The 15117-nt window shown below is 32.2% G+C and overlaps 2 protein-coding genes across 2 annotated transcripts; one reads left to right on the top strand and one right to left on the bottom strand.

Annotated features, from left to right (window-relative positions):
* The first annotated feature begins 4651 nt into the window (after positions 1 to 4651).
* On the top strand, positions 4652 to 5143 carry LOC125807764 (histone H2AX-like). The gene is made up of 2 exons (XM_049487504.1): positions 4652 to 4858; positions 4922 to 5143. The coding sequence occupies exons 1-2, from the start codon at positions 4652 to 4654 to the stop codon at positions 5141 to 5143; spliced, it is 429 nt and encodes a 142-aa protein (XP_049343461.1).
* Positions 5144 to 6391: 1248 nt separating this feature from the next.
* On the bottom strand, positions 6392 to 10298 carry LOC125807826 (NPL4-like protein 1). Its single transcript, XM_049487557.1, has 2 exons — positions 9152 to 10298; positions 6392 to 6871 (listed from the first exon to the last, which is right to left on the bottom strand). Exons 1-2 carry the CDS (start codon positions 10130 to 10132, stop codon positions 6617 to 6619), a joined length of 1236 nt encoding a protein of 411 aa, XP_049343514.1. The 5' UTR covers positions 10133 to 10298; the 3' UTR covers positions 6392 to 6616.
* Between the last annotated feature and the right edge of the window lie 4819 nt (positions 10299 to 15117).

Below are 15117 nucleotides of genomic sequence, written 5' to 3' on the forward strand. Positions count from 1 at the left end.
TTTATATGATTCAAGTTACAAACAACAAACAAGCTAAGATGGGATAGATATTATGTAGGTTTTCTCTGATTTTGCATGAATTTGAAGCTTGGTGCCTGAGGTACTGTTATCTAACGTTGAAGATGTTACCTTTTTCCTGTTTAGAGCAGCAACAAGGATGGATGCTTTTTCTGGACTTATGTTTGTTTGGGATGATGCTCTCTCTTTCAACTGACACACAGACAAAGTAAAGTATACGTTACAAGTCTACATACTAAAAACATTATTTATTTCCCCTTCTTCCCGTTTGGGTGAAGTTAGAGTTTGACGGATTAGTATAACTTACAAATACATTTAAAAGGCATCATTAATACATTACACCCTCACGATAGGAATTAATCAAAGTCACGCAATGCACCAACTTGAGCTGTAAATTCCATTAACTATCTATCTTTTCAACAATTATATATGTCACTCAATTTCAATTGGAATAATAATAATAATAATAATAAGGGAAAATGCATAAGTACCCCCAGCCTATACCCGAAATCCCAGAGACATATCTAACCTTTACTAAGGTCCTATTACCCCTCCGAACTTATTTTATATGTAATATTCTACCCTTTTTTGGCCTACGTGGCACTATCTTGTGGGCCCAGCGCATGTTGACATTTTTTTCAAGGATAGTGCCACGTAGGCCGAAAAGGGGTAGAATATTATAGATAAATTAAGTTCGGGGGGGGGGGGGGGGTAATAGGACTTTAGAAAATGTTAGGTGTGTCTCTGGGATTTCGAGCATAGGCTGGGGGGTACTTATGCATTTTCCCTAATAATAATAATAATAATGATGATCCGATCTTAATTATTACTCTATCTGATACAAGATTATTAGCTGGATGCTTTCTTCTTTTATCGATATCCAAATTAAAACTAAGTGGATTGTTTTTTTCTTCAAAGAACAAGTTCGGGACATGAGTGTGTTCAGATTTTATGAATGGGCTTTGGTAGTAGTAATACTTACATTAAATCCCAATGAGCCCAACCTAAAAACATGTACTCCACAGGTTGCCATGCCATTGGGCTTTACACACATGAATATATATATGCCATCCTCGCAAATGTTACATTTGTGCACTAAATTACTCTTTAATGTTAATATATATATATATATATACCTCAACTTCAGTTTCTCCAAAAATAATATTCTATTATCGAGGATATATATATAGAGAGAGAGATATTTATCACAAATGAATACAAGAGATATTCTTTCAATCTTTTTAACTTGAACAATAAATACAGTTGAATACTCTTCATGTTAAAGACATAAGAAAATCCAAACTTGTGAAATGATATATTCGGACAAGCAAAATCATCCCATTTGGTCAAAATTAATACTAAACAAAAACACCTTTTCATGACAATGACTTCTCAGTTTCTTTAAACATCCAGCTGTTAATTATATCCCTCACAAGTCACAAGTCACAAGTCACAAGTCACAACAATATTGAACCATGTCTCACACCCTACATTTTCCTTTTCCAACAACAATAATTATAATTAACATGCTCATCTATTTATTATTTTCCATTTTATACTGCTATCTTGTTTTCTACCTTCATTTTTTATTTTCATTTGAACTTCAGCAACATATCTTATTACATGACAATGCCATGTTTAAACTCCGTTCTATGCTAGCTCTAAACATTTTTTCAAACTAGATACTAATAAATTTTAAATCGCAACACATATTTTATTAGATCAATCCTTAGGTTTCAAAATATTTTTTTCATACAAAATGATATAGAGCATTAGTGATTCCAAAAATTTTACTAACGAAAATCAAAATGCATATAAGTAAAAATAATAATTTATTTCTCATCTTTAATTTAAAATCATAAGATTTAAAACTTTTTTTTATACTTTTTTAAACTCGATATCAAGACGAAATAAGACAAACAAATTGAGTATTAATGTGAGATCAGTGGCGAAGTCAGGATCTCCATAAAGGGGGTTCGAAGTATAAAGTAGTAATTTTTTTATGTATATGGAATACATGAGATCAAAATTAGATGTAACTTGTTTAAGATACATTGTATCAAAGTGGATTCACATGTATTTGGATACAAAGAAAATCTCGCTCACCTCGTTCACCACTCTCCCATGTACCTAGTATCCCATAAACATGCGAACCACTCCGGATATATACAAATACATGTATCTAATATGTATTTAGCGTGATTCACATGTATTTAAGATACATACAAATCTTGTTCGCCTCTCTCCCTAATTTTCACATTGGGTTTTCGTGTTTAAGGAATTTGAAATTAGTAAACTAGTCAAAAACAATAACATAATTAGTAAAAATATCCATACTTTATAAATATTAGTAAAAATGTCAAAAATGTCATTATTTTAAAAAACTTTATGTATCCTAATTTTCTTCCTACTTTTTCTCCCATTGACACGTTTTCAATTAATTATCTCCTATTTTTTTTTAAAAAAAAACTCTTCTCTCTCATATTTATCTTTTCAGATTCTTAATTCTCTCTCTTATTTTTTTTTTTAAAATTCCCTCTCTCATCTTTATCTTTTCAAATTATCCTCCAACATTCAAGTTGTCCATATATCTCTTTCGTAAATTTTGGTTGTTTTTTTTCATAAATTAAATCAACAACAATCACTTTGATTAAGGTATTAATCTTTATCCTATTTTTAGATTTCTTTTTTGATTTTATTTTTGTTTAAATCTTTAAAGATTGTTGTTTGTAGTTGAAATTTCGGTTAGGGTTCACTCTCCAATGGCTGAATCCAAGAGGCTTACTAGATCCTTGGGTAGATCTTTGCAGGCAAAAGCATTTTCATAAGTAAATTAGATTTGTAAGAAAAAATATTTAACTTGGCAAGCATATAAATATATAAATTATGCCATAATGTAACTTATAAACTACATCACATAAAAATAAATTTATATAATAATGTAACTTATAAATCAAACCTGGCATATACAATAATTATTATGATTTAATGAATACACCAAATATGGAGTAATGAATACAAAATAATGAAACAAAAGTGCATGAATACAATGAATACATTTAATATGTATCTTTACTTTAACTTAGAAAAAAATCAAATGGCATTACTATTTGTTAAAAAACAAATACTCCCCATATTTTCTTTGTATTCAAACTAAAAAAAAAATTAAATACCCAAGTCATTAACAAATACAGAATTATAGATGTTAACAGTTTTTTGTATCCAAGTTTAAAATGTATGTATTTACAATAGTCCTTGCATCAAGTAAAAAATAAATATTGAAACATTAAAAATAAATTTGAACAAAACTGTATTATGCATATTTCAATGAAGTCTGCCAACATATATGTATACAAAACAAAATTTGAACCATTAAAAACAAACGGCCAATCAAAAAATCTTCAAACAATCCATTAACATTTTTCGTAATCAACAACCACAAAAAATTAAACAAATCCACCAAAACTATTTTTTCTTACGTTGTTCATAGTACATACAATTTACAATGAAAACAGATAAAGTTTACAATTATTTACAATTTTTCATATGAAAATTTTATAATCACTTAGAAAAAGATTAAGAATGAAGCAATTAATTAATACCTGGTCCAATTTGTATTCAACCAATTTGATTGAACTCCCAGTAAAAAAATCCTTCTCCACAGTTGTTTGTCAATGATTTTGTTGTACTGTTTCGTTAAAATAATTCTCAACAAACAGAAAAAAGAAAAGATTTCAATCAAAATATATTGAGAATCGATAATGATAGAACTCATCAGCTATGGAGAAGACCGATTAATATTTAGTTTTGAAATTTTGTAAGTGCTGAGACTTTTAAGCAATTGTTCCTTTTTAAAAAAATTCTCCTTTTTGTTATCTAACAATTGTATTGTTTCAATTAAAACAAATAATAAAAACTTAAATAAGATACATAATAAATTAAAATTTTGACATTTTTACTAAATATTGAAAGTGTTGACATTGGATCCTATTAAATTTCTCTTATGCACAATTAATTCATTTTCTATAAACACAGTATATTTTTAAGAAAATAGCAATAGAGTATATCTTTGTTGTGTACTACTATAACCAAACCAGACTATTTAAATGTAACAGATTTGTAATTTCTCTGCATGTCCGACTTATTTTTCTGTGTTTAGAAACATAGTCCAGTCCTACTTGGAAAAATACTTACTATTTTCCATCAAGCAAATAAAAACAAAGATTGTGCCTTTTATATCACTTAATAGCTATGTATACTCTTTGATGTTAATAATGAATTTTTACCAGCATATTTGATTTTCTAATGGCATTTTTAGACGTATCATTTGCCTTCGACACATATTAGTATTTTTTTTGTTCGTATTAATCTACTTGTACTGCCATACATAAAAAATACGGCTACATCGTTTATTCAAATTCTAAAGTAGTGATATTTTGGCGGCAATGAAATGAAAAGAGAAGCGGCAAAACTAAAATAGAGCAAATTTAACGATCCCAGTGAAACTGAATATCCAATAGAATAACAACACGTTGGCGATCCGCGTGAAGCCGGAATGGACTCGCCCATTTCTATATAAACCAATTTTATTTTTCAACAAGAACATCAGTCTCTCATTATTTCGAATTCAAAAATGAGTTCTACAGTTGAAGCAAAGTCCGCTGGTGGTCGAGGAAAGGCCAAAGGTTCAAAAAAATCAGTGTCCAGATCTCAAAAGGCAGGTCTCCAATTCCCTGTTGGCCGTATTGCTAGGTATCTGAAGAAGGGTCGTTATGCTCAGCGTCTTGGCTCTGGTTCACCTATCTATCTCTCTGCGGTTCTTGAATATCTTGCTGCTGAGGTTAGTTTTTGTTAATTAGTACCCTTCTCGTCTCGTGCTTGGCTGATGTTTCGAAATTTCCAGGTTCTAGAGCTTGCTGGGAATGCAGCTAGAGATAATAAGAAGAACAGGATTATTCCAAGGCATATACAATTGGCTGTCAGGAATGATGAGGAACTTAGCAAGCTGTTGGGGTCGGTGACAATTGCTAATGGTGGAGTCCTGCCCAATATTCACTCAAATTTGTTGCCCAAGAAGAATGGCAAGGGGAAAGTGGAATCTGCATCTCAATCTCAAGAGTTTTAAATTAGCAGAGTCAGGAGGAATTGGTTGGATGTGGTGTTGTTTTTTGATATATGTGAATGACATGTTTGCTTCATTTATTGATTTGCTATTCGATCATACATCAACAATGAATTATGACTTGATCTAAAAGACTATTGAAGACACGCACGGCTGAGCATTTTCAATATTATAATTTATAACAAGTCTAAAATTGACATTTAAGATCTAAGTTGTTACCAAATATGAAAAAAATGTAATTCCATATCCCCCTTGCATTTGGTAGTGGTGTATTTTGCCCATTTTTCTTTCTTCTGTGAGTGTCCATTGGAATTTGGAACAACAACAAATACTTCTTATTGCGTATTTTAGGTGTATGGACATTGTTAACTGCAAAGTAGGAAAAGGATTGTCTTTTAGACTGTCTCGTGTTTTTGTTGCCATAGATTAGAGATTATTTGAGGTAAATCATGTCATCCTCTATTACTATTAACCACGCAAATGCACACCACATTTTGTGATTTGTATATATTCATATGTATCTATCTGACACATTAGTTCATAGTAAAGTTAGCAATGAGTTCAACAAATCGACATCCAGAACTCACAAGGCATGCCTCCAATTCCCCGTTTGGGCCCAATGTGTTGGTGCTGGTCCCCTGGTTTATCTCGCTGCTGTAGTAGAATATTGGTAATTCCTGGAGTGATTTAAAAGGTATAATCAAATGGAGGAGTAGTAGTGTTTTTATAGGTTTTGGAAGTTGCAGCAAGACACATACAACTTGCGGTGAGAAATGATGAGGATGGAGGTGTTTTACCCTACATTCACCAGACTTTGTTACCAAACCCAGAGATGACATGGCTTTTTAGTTTTCTTTTTCAAACTTAATTTACGATTACATATTCTAGTGCAAACCTTGTTATTGAATGATAAATGATCAAATTACATCTGTTTTTTCCATTCACCAGTTTGCTTTTTTGCACAAACAAATAGATGTTTAAGAAGAACAATCATGTGTGCATTTATCATTCTCCAATGATAATGCCAGTCGCGACTTGTCAATTAATTATTTTTCCCCAATGTACAATAGAAATGTCTTTTAACCGATTCTACATACAACAACTTCTGGTATTGCATCATAGAGTACTACTGTGAGCGAGCTTCAAAAGACTGCAACTTTTAATTAGAATTATAAATGGTTTCTTCAGCCGAAAATTTATGATAAGACGATAGAATAAAATAATATCCCACCAAATCAAAACTAAAACATCTTTATGAGAGTCATACCGGTAAACAAACGTAACATATGAAGAATTTAACTTCAACCAATTATATTAAAGCAAGTATAATTTAACAAAAGTATCCAAACAACACATTGGTGGTAAATATAACATTAGGAGGATATTTCTGCACTGCAACACATGTAATGTCATCACTGGAACCTTTGTTGATGCAGTAGCTGATGACTGTTGGTCTTCATTAAACGGCAATGCTGCTCAAGAGGCACTAGCCATGGATTCTATAAGGAGCTTGTAACCTTCTGGGACAGCTGACTGTGTAAGCACGCATTCTGCCAATGCAGGAACATCTGCATTAATGTCCAGAAACTTGGCCAGCAACAGTAGCAGATGGAAATCTGAGATTCGCTTCACAAAAGAAAGACTCTTTGTTCGATTGAAATGATCCTTCAATGCATTCATGCTCACTGGAATAATCCTGTTTTCAATGGGAAATGATGAAGAAAGTGGACCCTGCACATGAGATGAGACCAAATAAGAACAAGTGCTCCAAATAAATATCACCAGTATGAAAGCAAACGACACAAGACAAAGGGAGAAAGGGGTCGAAGGAACCTCTTAAGCATCCATCCAACAATTTGTAATGATAGCACGCACATATGTGCCAAAAAAATATCAAAAAGGAAAGGAAAAGAAAAATGATAAAATAACAGGTATCTTCATGAAACTGTCAAGGACATTCAGCAAGGATTGATCTATTCCAAAACCACTAGGCAGGAACCTATTCCTAAGCCTTTTTGCATCTCTTCCAGCTCCAGTTTTACATTAATATATATATATATATATATGTATATATATATCAAAACTGAAAACTTCCACCAAGTCCTAGACTTTGAAAACTGGTAAAGCTGCCCTATTCCAAATCTCGTCGACATTGGATGTCACATACTAGAATTCTCTTTCAAAATTATTTTGGCTTCAAGACAGAAAAGAGAAACAAAAGGACAGCACTACTGCTTCATCCTAACTCAAATTAGGTTGCATATTGTTTCTGTCACTAACTAAATCTTATCATAGTTCATCCATCAATCATATCAGGTGATAAAGCGAAGTGACTATTTTTCTCACTATATCCTAAAAGAAACTGAGGATCACTCAGGCACTCAAACTCCACTGAAGTCAACAATTGATGCAACATTAACAAACACAAACTCCACTGAAGTCAACGATTGATGCAACATTAACAAGAGGCCATCTGAACAAACAGAGGAAGAAATTTGGAATATTTTGAATTACAGTTTGGAATACATCAAATTATGCAAGTGTCGTGTTGGGCACATACTACCACACCTCAAAGCAAGTGTACTACTCCCTCTGTCCCAATTAATGTGGTACCACTTTCCTTTTTAGTCCATCCCAAAAAGAATGTAATATTTCTATAATAATAGAGATAATTTAGACTACAAATTTCAAATGTCTTCCTTTTTTCTTAAAATTCATGTCAAGTTAAACGGTGCAACATAAATTGAGACAGGGTGTATAAGCATATTGTAATCTCTGTCCAAAGTCTTATGGCAAGACACTTGAAGTAGTTTTACGAAGAACCTCTCACTTGAAAATATATCCCAACCGGTTAGAACCACAGTCAATAGCAACAACAGCTAGCACACTGCTGTACTCCATCACCCACGCTATGGGTGACATCAATACCTCAACCAACTTATTTATCACATGATTGACATCAAGCGAGAGGGGATATAATTAGTGAATGAAAACTGAATGAAGAAGAATGTAGAATAACTCCTCAGTGGAAAGATTTGATGCTATTGTTCCGTGGTAATTTTCCAGGTCAATCATGCTCAAGCCTAAACATTGAACAGTCCAATGACCTTAGGGTAAGTTCCCTAATTTCACACTTGAACCTATCCCTAGAAATATTCTTTTGACATTACAAAAATAAGCATAGATAAATGAGTTCATGTCTGCAGAACCATGCTTCATGTGAAGCAAAGAAAGTGGAAAAAAGAAAACAAAGCAGAGTTCTCCCACAGGGGTAACTAATACAGCTAACAGTATGATGACAAGCTGAAAGCAAATAAGAGAAAAATATATGATGAAACATGCTAAATCACCTACTGAGGGGGAAGGCAAACTACATTACCCAAAAATCTTCAAAAGGTTTGCAACTTTAGGAAGTGAACCACCAAAAAGGTTACGAATCAAAAAGGATGAGTTAGATGATCTAAAAGATGAGGAAAGTGATTAGGTCAATTGAGCTTCAGGATCCTTCTGATCTGCCTACTTCTTATGATGTTCTCAAACTACACAAGAAACCATAGAGTATTAGGTTCTATCATCACCGCCTAACAGGTTCTAATTGTAGGATGAAGCATATGGCAACAAATGTCTACTTGGGGGCTTTGACCAACAGCCTATTTGCTAAAACTACCTAAAACATACAGCTACTGAAATTAAGCATGTGTTTTAATGCCGTAGTAAGGTTTCTCTATTCTCAGCAGTTCCAACCAGAGACCATTAAAAAGGCATCTTTTAATCAATACTTAGATGTTTTACCACCAATTCTTACCAATAGTGTAGTATTTCTTCTGTTCAGTTCTTTTTGTCACTGCCTTCATTTTTCTCCTCATAGTATGATTATAAAGTTACTCACTTTATGCAATTTAAGGAAAGCACACAACTGTAATTCATAATTAAATTCAAGTAACTAATGGACACAATATGTAGCACACAAAAAAGATTCAAAGAAAAAGATATGCAATAAATCCAACGCACCTGGTGATCAGCAATCTTGACAACAACCAAGAAGAAGTCGTTATCAACTTCTCTTGTGTCCTTGACTCCTACAACCACATCTTTCTTCATCTTAGAAAGCTTTGGATCAATCTCATCCTTAACATCTGTCTCAAACCACCCTTCCTTGAACAATCTAACACACATATCACTCATCTGAAAAGCCTCAAAATGTACATCGGCAGCGCCATCCTCATTCACCTCGAGCTTCACTATAGCAGTCACCCACTCCTTCAAATCACCCTCCGAATGTAACTCAGCTGCCTGTAAGACTTCTGCAGTTGACATTGTGTAATCCTTCTTATCCTGACTAATTGTCTGAGTAAATATAAACCCTACTTTCCTCATCCCTAATCCAATAGCTATAGCATCCACCAATTTCTCCTCATCAGGATCGCGTAAAAGTAACAAATTTTCCTCGGTCCCTTGCTGGGGCGGCTCATAAATAAAATCGACTTCCACTTTGCCCTCAGGCGATACTGTACCATACATAAAACCACCCCTTTTGACAGCAAAGGCGAGTGATTCATTGACATAATGTTGAAAGGCATTGGCGGCATCACGATCGAAGGAAACCAGCTCGCAGTGAGGGTTCTCTTGTCTTGTAACTCGCATTTGTTTGGCAATTAGGTCGTCCATGGTCATCTTTCTACCGAATGAACCGGCGGGCTGGACGGCCGGACCGGCAATGGTGCGTTCACCCTCGTAAGCGAGATAGAGCATGGAACCGTGAGTAAGGTTCAAAGAGGAGATGGGTGTATGAGGGTTGGCCATATCAGTGAAGCGAGACCAATCATCTGGGGTTTTAGCGAGCAAAAGGTTCTGATTTGCAGATAGGGTTTGAGATTGAACTGGAACTCGAAGTTGGGATTCGATTTGGGACTTGAGTTGGGAAATTGTGGCATGTGGGTTGTCAATTGTGACTCGCTCTAACCCATCTCTGCTTCTGATTCTGATCATCATCTTGGCTGGCGACTGACTTAGATAGAAGAAGAAGAAGAAAAAAAAAAACTTGTTGTTTATCTTTGTACAGCAAGCAAGAGAGATTACTATAATATGGTGATTTTAATAAATATGTAGTGCATCAGCAAGAGGTGAGAATCTGTATGGAAGTTGGACCGACGAAGAAGAAAGGAAGTAGGAACTTAGCTTTGGCTTGTAGAATCGTCCATTAATATATATACTACTCCATATCCATAAACAAAGCATAATTCGTCTCCTATTCTGTTTCGGATTTCTATTTCTATTCGACCCGTCCTCATTAGACTTGGGCTCGGACAAGTTTTGGGCTGGACTTTGTAAATTACTCCTAATTTGATTTGGTTGGAAACATACGAGGAAAAACTACCTAACTAGACATACTTTACTGCCATATATACTTAAGATACCTTAACTTTGCATTCGTCCTATTACCCCCACTAAACAATTTTGAACATATATTATTATATCATTTTTCGATCAGCCCTAGATTTTATGAAGCAAGTGTGTTCACACACCAATCATTACATGACACGTGTTAGTTTAATTAAAAACAAAATTATATTAGTTATTTTAGGTTGCTCACTCTCTTTGAGAGAGTGCACTCTCTCTCTATGTCATGTGACAAAAAATGATGTAATAATATCAGTTCAAGATTGTTTAGTGGGGTAATAGGACACCTGCATAATTAAAGTGTCTTTTTAAAAATTCGGAACAAGTTCATGTGTCGCTTTATGTCTTTTCTTTTAAAAAAATTACACAAAATACCATTTTTAATATTTATACAATATTTAGATACACAAATCTCTTAAATATGATATTGAATAATTATCTTAAAATTTAAACTCCTTAATTAATGGTACATTTGCTTTAAATTCAAATTATTTTCTCATTACCCTAATGTCCACCTCCACCCCGTGTACTTCAAATCCACCCTACCTCTCTCTCTCTTCCTTAACTAAATCCTAATAATCAACATCATACAAACTCATATTCATTATCGGCATGGTCCATACATCTTTTTTACCAATTAGTCATTCACTAGCTTCTTTCAGATGACCAATATTATTCGGAAGAAGTTCAAGGTTTCTTCTACACAACTGTCGTATCAATGAGGTAAATTATTATTATTTTTCATTATTCTCATGCATCTTGGTTTACATTCCATTCATGTACATGAGATAGAGTTTATATTGGTGTAAAATTTGATTTTATAAACTTTTGCAAATTAGATTTTTCTCATTGCAGCGTCTTCATCTGCCAACATCCAAGCTGACAATTTAAGATACAAAGGAAGAAATTGACGAAGAAGATGAAGTGTACAATTACAGAATTATTATGATTTATGATTTCATTATTTTAGGAACACTTGTCAGAGTTGATACACAAGGATCTTGTAAATCTGTTTTGATTTGTTAATTATTCATCAATTAATGAAATAAGTTACACTTCTTTAATTCAAAGTAATAAATCGTGTATCTCGACTTTTAAAATCGATGGATACATGTATCTCACGAAAAATGATACATGTATCTCAAGGCCGAAATATTCAAAAATTTAAGATACAAAATAAGGAGATAATGAAGAAGATGAAGTTTACAATTACATAATTACTATGATTTATAATTTCATTATTTTAGGAAAGCTTATTAAAGTTGATAAGCAAGGATCCTGTAAATCAGTTTTGATTGTTAAGTATTCATTCATTAATCCTTTAATGTTATACCTCTTTAATTTAAAGTTATAAATCATGTATCTCGACTTTTAAAATTGATGGATACATGTATTCCGCGAGTAATGATACATGTATCTCAATTACTCTTCTAATTAAGGAAATCATGATTTAAGTGAAAATTTTATACATGACATATACAAGAATAATATTTTCAAGTTATGACAGTATAATAAAACTTTCAAGTTGTAACAATAAAAAATTTCAGGTTGTAACATTTTATTAAAAAGATAAAGATTTTTAAAAAAATAGTAAAAAGCGTTTTTTTTTAAATCATAAAAAGAAAAAAGCGGATATGTCATTAATTTGAATACATTAAGGATAATTAATAATGCCATAAATTTAAGGGATTCAAAACAAAATAGGAATATTTGTTTTCCTTTTTACTCAATCAGTTAAATTTTTTTTTTTAAAAAAAGAATATTTGTTTTCCTTGTTTAGCTCAAAGTAGTTAAAATTCGTTCAAACATATTTCTTTTCTTTTGTTGGAAGATTTCTCTCTCTTCTCAATATTTTCTGTGTAAACTGTCACTCTGATCTAATTCATATTCATTTTTATTCAATAATCTTTATTTTCTTGTAATGGACGACTTCTTATTAGTATTAATAAAGCATGGTGGTAGATGTGATCCTTCAGGTTAATGTTCTTTGCAATTATTTAGTTGTATTGTAATACAAATCAAACGTTAAAAAAATTTATGAACAGTGATTCTGGAAAAAAAAAACAACCAAATTTTGTTTGTGTATAATAGTTTAATTATGGCGTTTTTGGTATGAATATTCACTTTTGAAATTACATAAAATTTGTTTGAAATTGGTATACATTTTGCTTTGAACATACATTTTTTTTTGTATGTTTCTGGTTAAAAAATTACATAAAATTTATTTGAATTAGGTATATAGGTTATACCATGTTGGTACGATTTTAGAATTATATTTGAATAAATTTCGTATACTATTTGTTTAATAAATGATAATTAATAGTTAGAAGTGGTATTATTTTGGTATTCTAGTGGCATGATTCTGCTGTGAAAAAGTGACGACTTATGACATAAAATAGGTATAGTTTTGGCATGAAACAGGTATGAAAAGTGTGCATAATAATTGTATGAAATTTGTATACTGATTTCAGATTTTTTTTCTTTGGAATTTGTATACTAATACTACCAGACATGTATGACAATTGATAATGTTTTTTGGTACGATTTCTGATTTGATTGAGTTTTTTTTTGGCATTATATTGTAATGAATTTTGAGAATAATAATGTAATAAATTTGGTATACTGTTTATTAAAGATTATGACAATTAATATTTCTAAGTTGGAATTATTTTGGTATTCTAGTGGCATGATCTTGGTATGAATAATTGATAACTTTTGACATGAAATAGGTAAGAAATGTGTGAATAAGAATTGTATGAAATTTGTATACTGATATAACATATGTGTTTTTACTTTTGTATTCTATAATAACATATGAAATTGTTTAAAAATAACATATGTATTTTTACTTTTGTATGAATTTTGTATGCATAAAAATGGTATGAAATTTGTATACTGATATAACATATGTATAAAAGTTATTTGTACTTTTGTATGATTTAATACTGACACAATAATTTATGATGAAAGAGGAAAATATGCAATTCAAAAAGTGTCGTAACATAAATTATTGTCACCTAGTTCAAAAAGAACTGTAGGGAGACCACAACTTGAACACGGTAAATAGTTTGCTGATGTGAAATTCAAGAGGTCTAAGATTACGTGCAGTACATGTCATCGGGAAGAACACAACAGGAAGACATGTTCAAATTACCCGTCTGAAAAAAGACATAGTTTATTTTTATTTTGATTTGGTTGTTTTATTATGGCAAACTCATGTTTTGATTTATTTTGTCTTTTAAGTTAATGATTTATAATTTCAGAATATTTATTATGTGTGGTAGTTAATCATTTATGTATTCAGTGTTTTTCAAATGTATACTCAAAAAATAGGTAATGTTGGTATGCGATTGATATCGACTGGAAAAATTAAGTCAAATCTTAGTATGAAATTGGTATACATTTGGTATCCAACTGATGTCCCAGTGGTAAAATTGAAAAAAACTACAACATATAATTCAAATTTCAACGGAAATAGCCAAGGTAAAACTAGATAATATTGTATCCAATTTGTATAAATTTAGTATCGAATTGATATCACATTGAAACATTAAAAAAAATCAACATGTAGTTGAGATTTCAACCAAATTAGACAACCTAAACAAGTTAATGTTGTATTCAATTGGTATCCATTTGTAGGGACGTAAATGGGGAGGGTTAGGGCAGGGGAAGCCTTGACCTATTAACATTTTGACCCGCCCTACTCTGCCAACATCTTTCAAATAGATTGCCCTGCCCCGCCCCGCCCCGCTCCGTTAAGCCCTGCCCTACCCTGCCCCATTTACAACAACAATCGGGACATTATACAGGTACATATATCTATCTAAATTTTACTGCCACATATCTTGAAATTCACTAGAAGAGTACTCATTTTTCAACACTTAAAAAGTACTTCCAGTGCACTATTTACTATTCTATTGTCAAAGAGCTTCCAGATGGCCCTTATGTACATAATAATAGGATTGTGTAGGGAAAGTAGAATATGCAATTCCATTAACATGAAGCAGGCAGATTCTCATCATGTTGAGATGTCATAATTGCCTATTACGAAAACAGGAAAAAGAGGTTAGATTTCCAATATATATTTTTCACAAATACATCAAGTTCTATAATAGTGTAACTGATAAACTTGAAAAAATAGAGTTCCTCAGAACAATGGAATTATAATTTCCAAAATAATGCCTAACGAGAAGAATCACTATTCTAAAGAAATTTGTATTGTCTATGTAATTAGTTGTTTTGCACTAGTAGCAAACAAAGAACATAGATTCCAGCTAGCAAATTATACACATTCAAACAAATGAAAAAGCACTTCAAATCCAACTGATAAATCACAGTTCTATGAGAGAAATAGTACCTGGAAATGAAATTATAACACCAATTGAAGATATGAAGACATCTGAAAGAATAGTCTTAAAAAAAAACCATTCAATCATGATTTGTAGCATCGAAATCGAAACCCAAATGGAGAATGAAGATGAGAATTGAGAGAGATGAAATTTGAGGAAGAGAGCCGCTACTTTCATTCTTTGAAGTAGGGCGTAGGAGATTAAGCGGGTCACTCTTTTTTAATCCGG

Source organism: Solanum verrucosum, unplaced genomic scaffold (assembly GCF_900185275.1).
Source record: "Solanum verrucosum unplaced genomic scaffold, falcon-dt-bn FXZP01000183.1, whole genome shotgun sequence".
Lineage (NCBI taxonomy): Eukaryota > Viridiplantae > Streptophyta > Magnoliopsida > Solanales > Solanaceae > Solanum > Solanum verrucosum.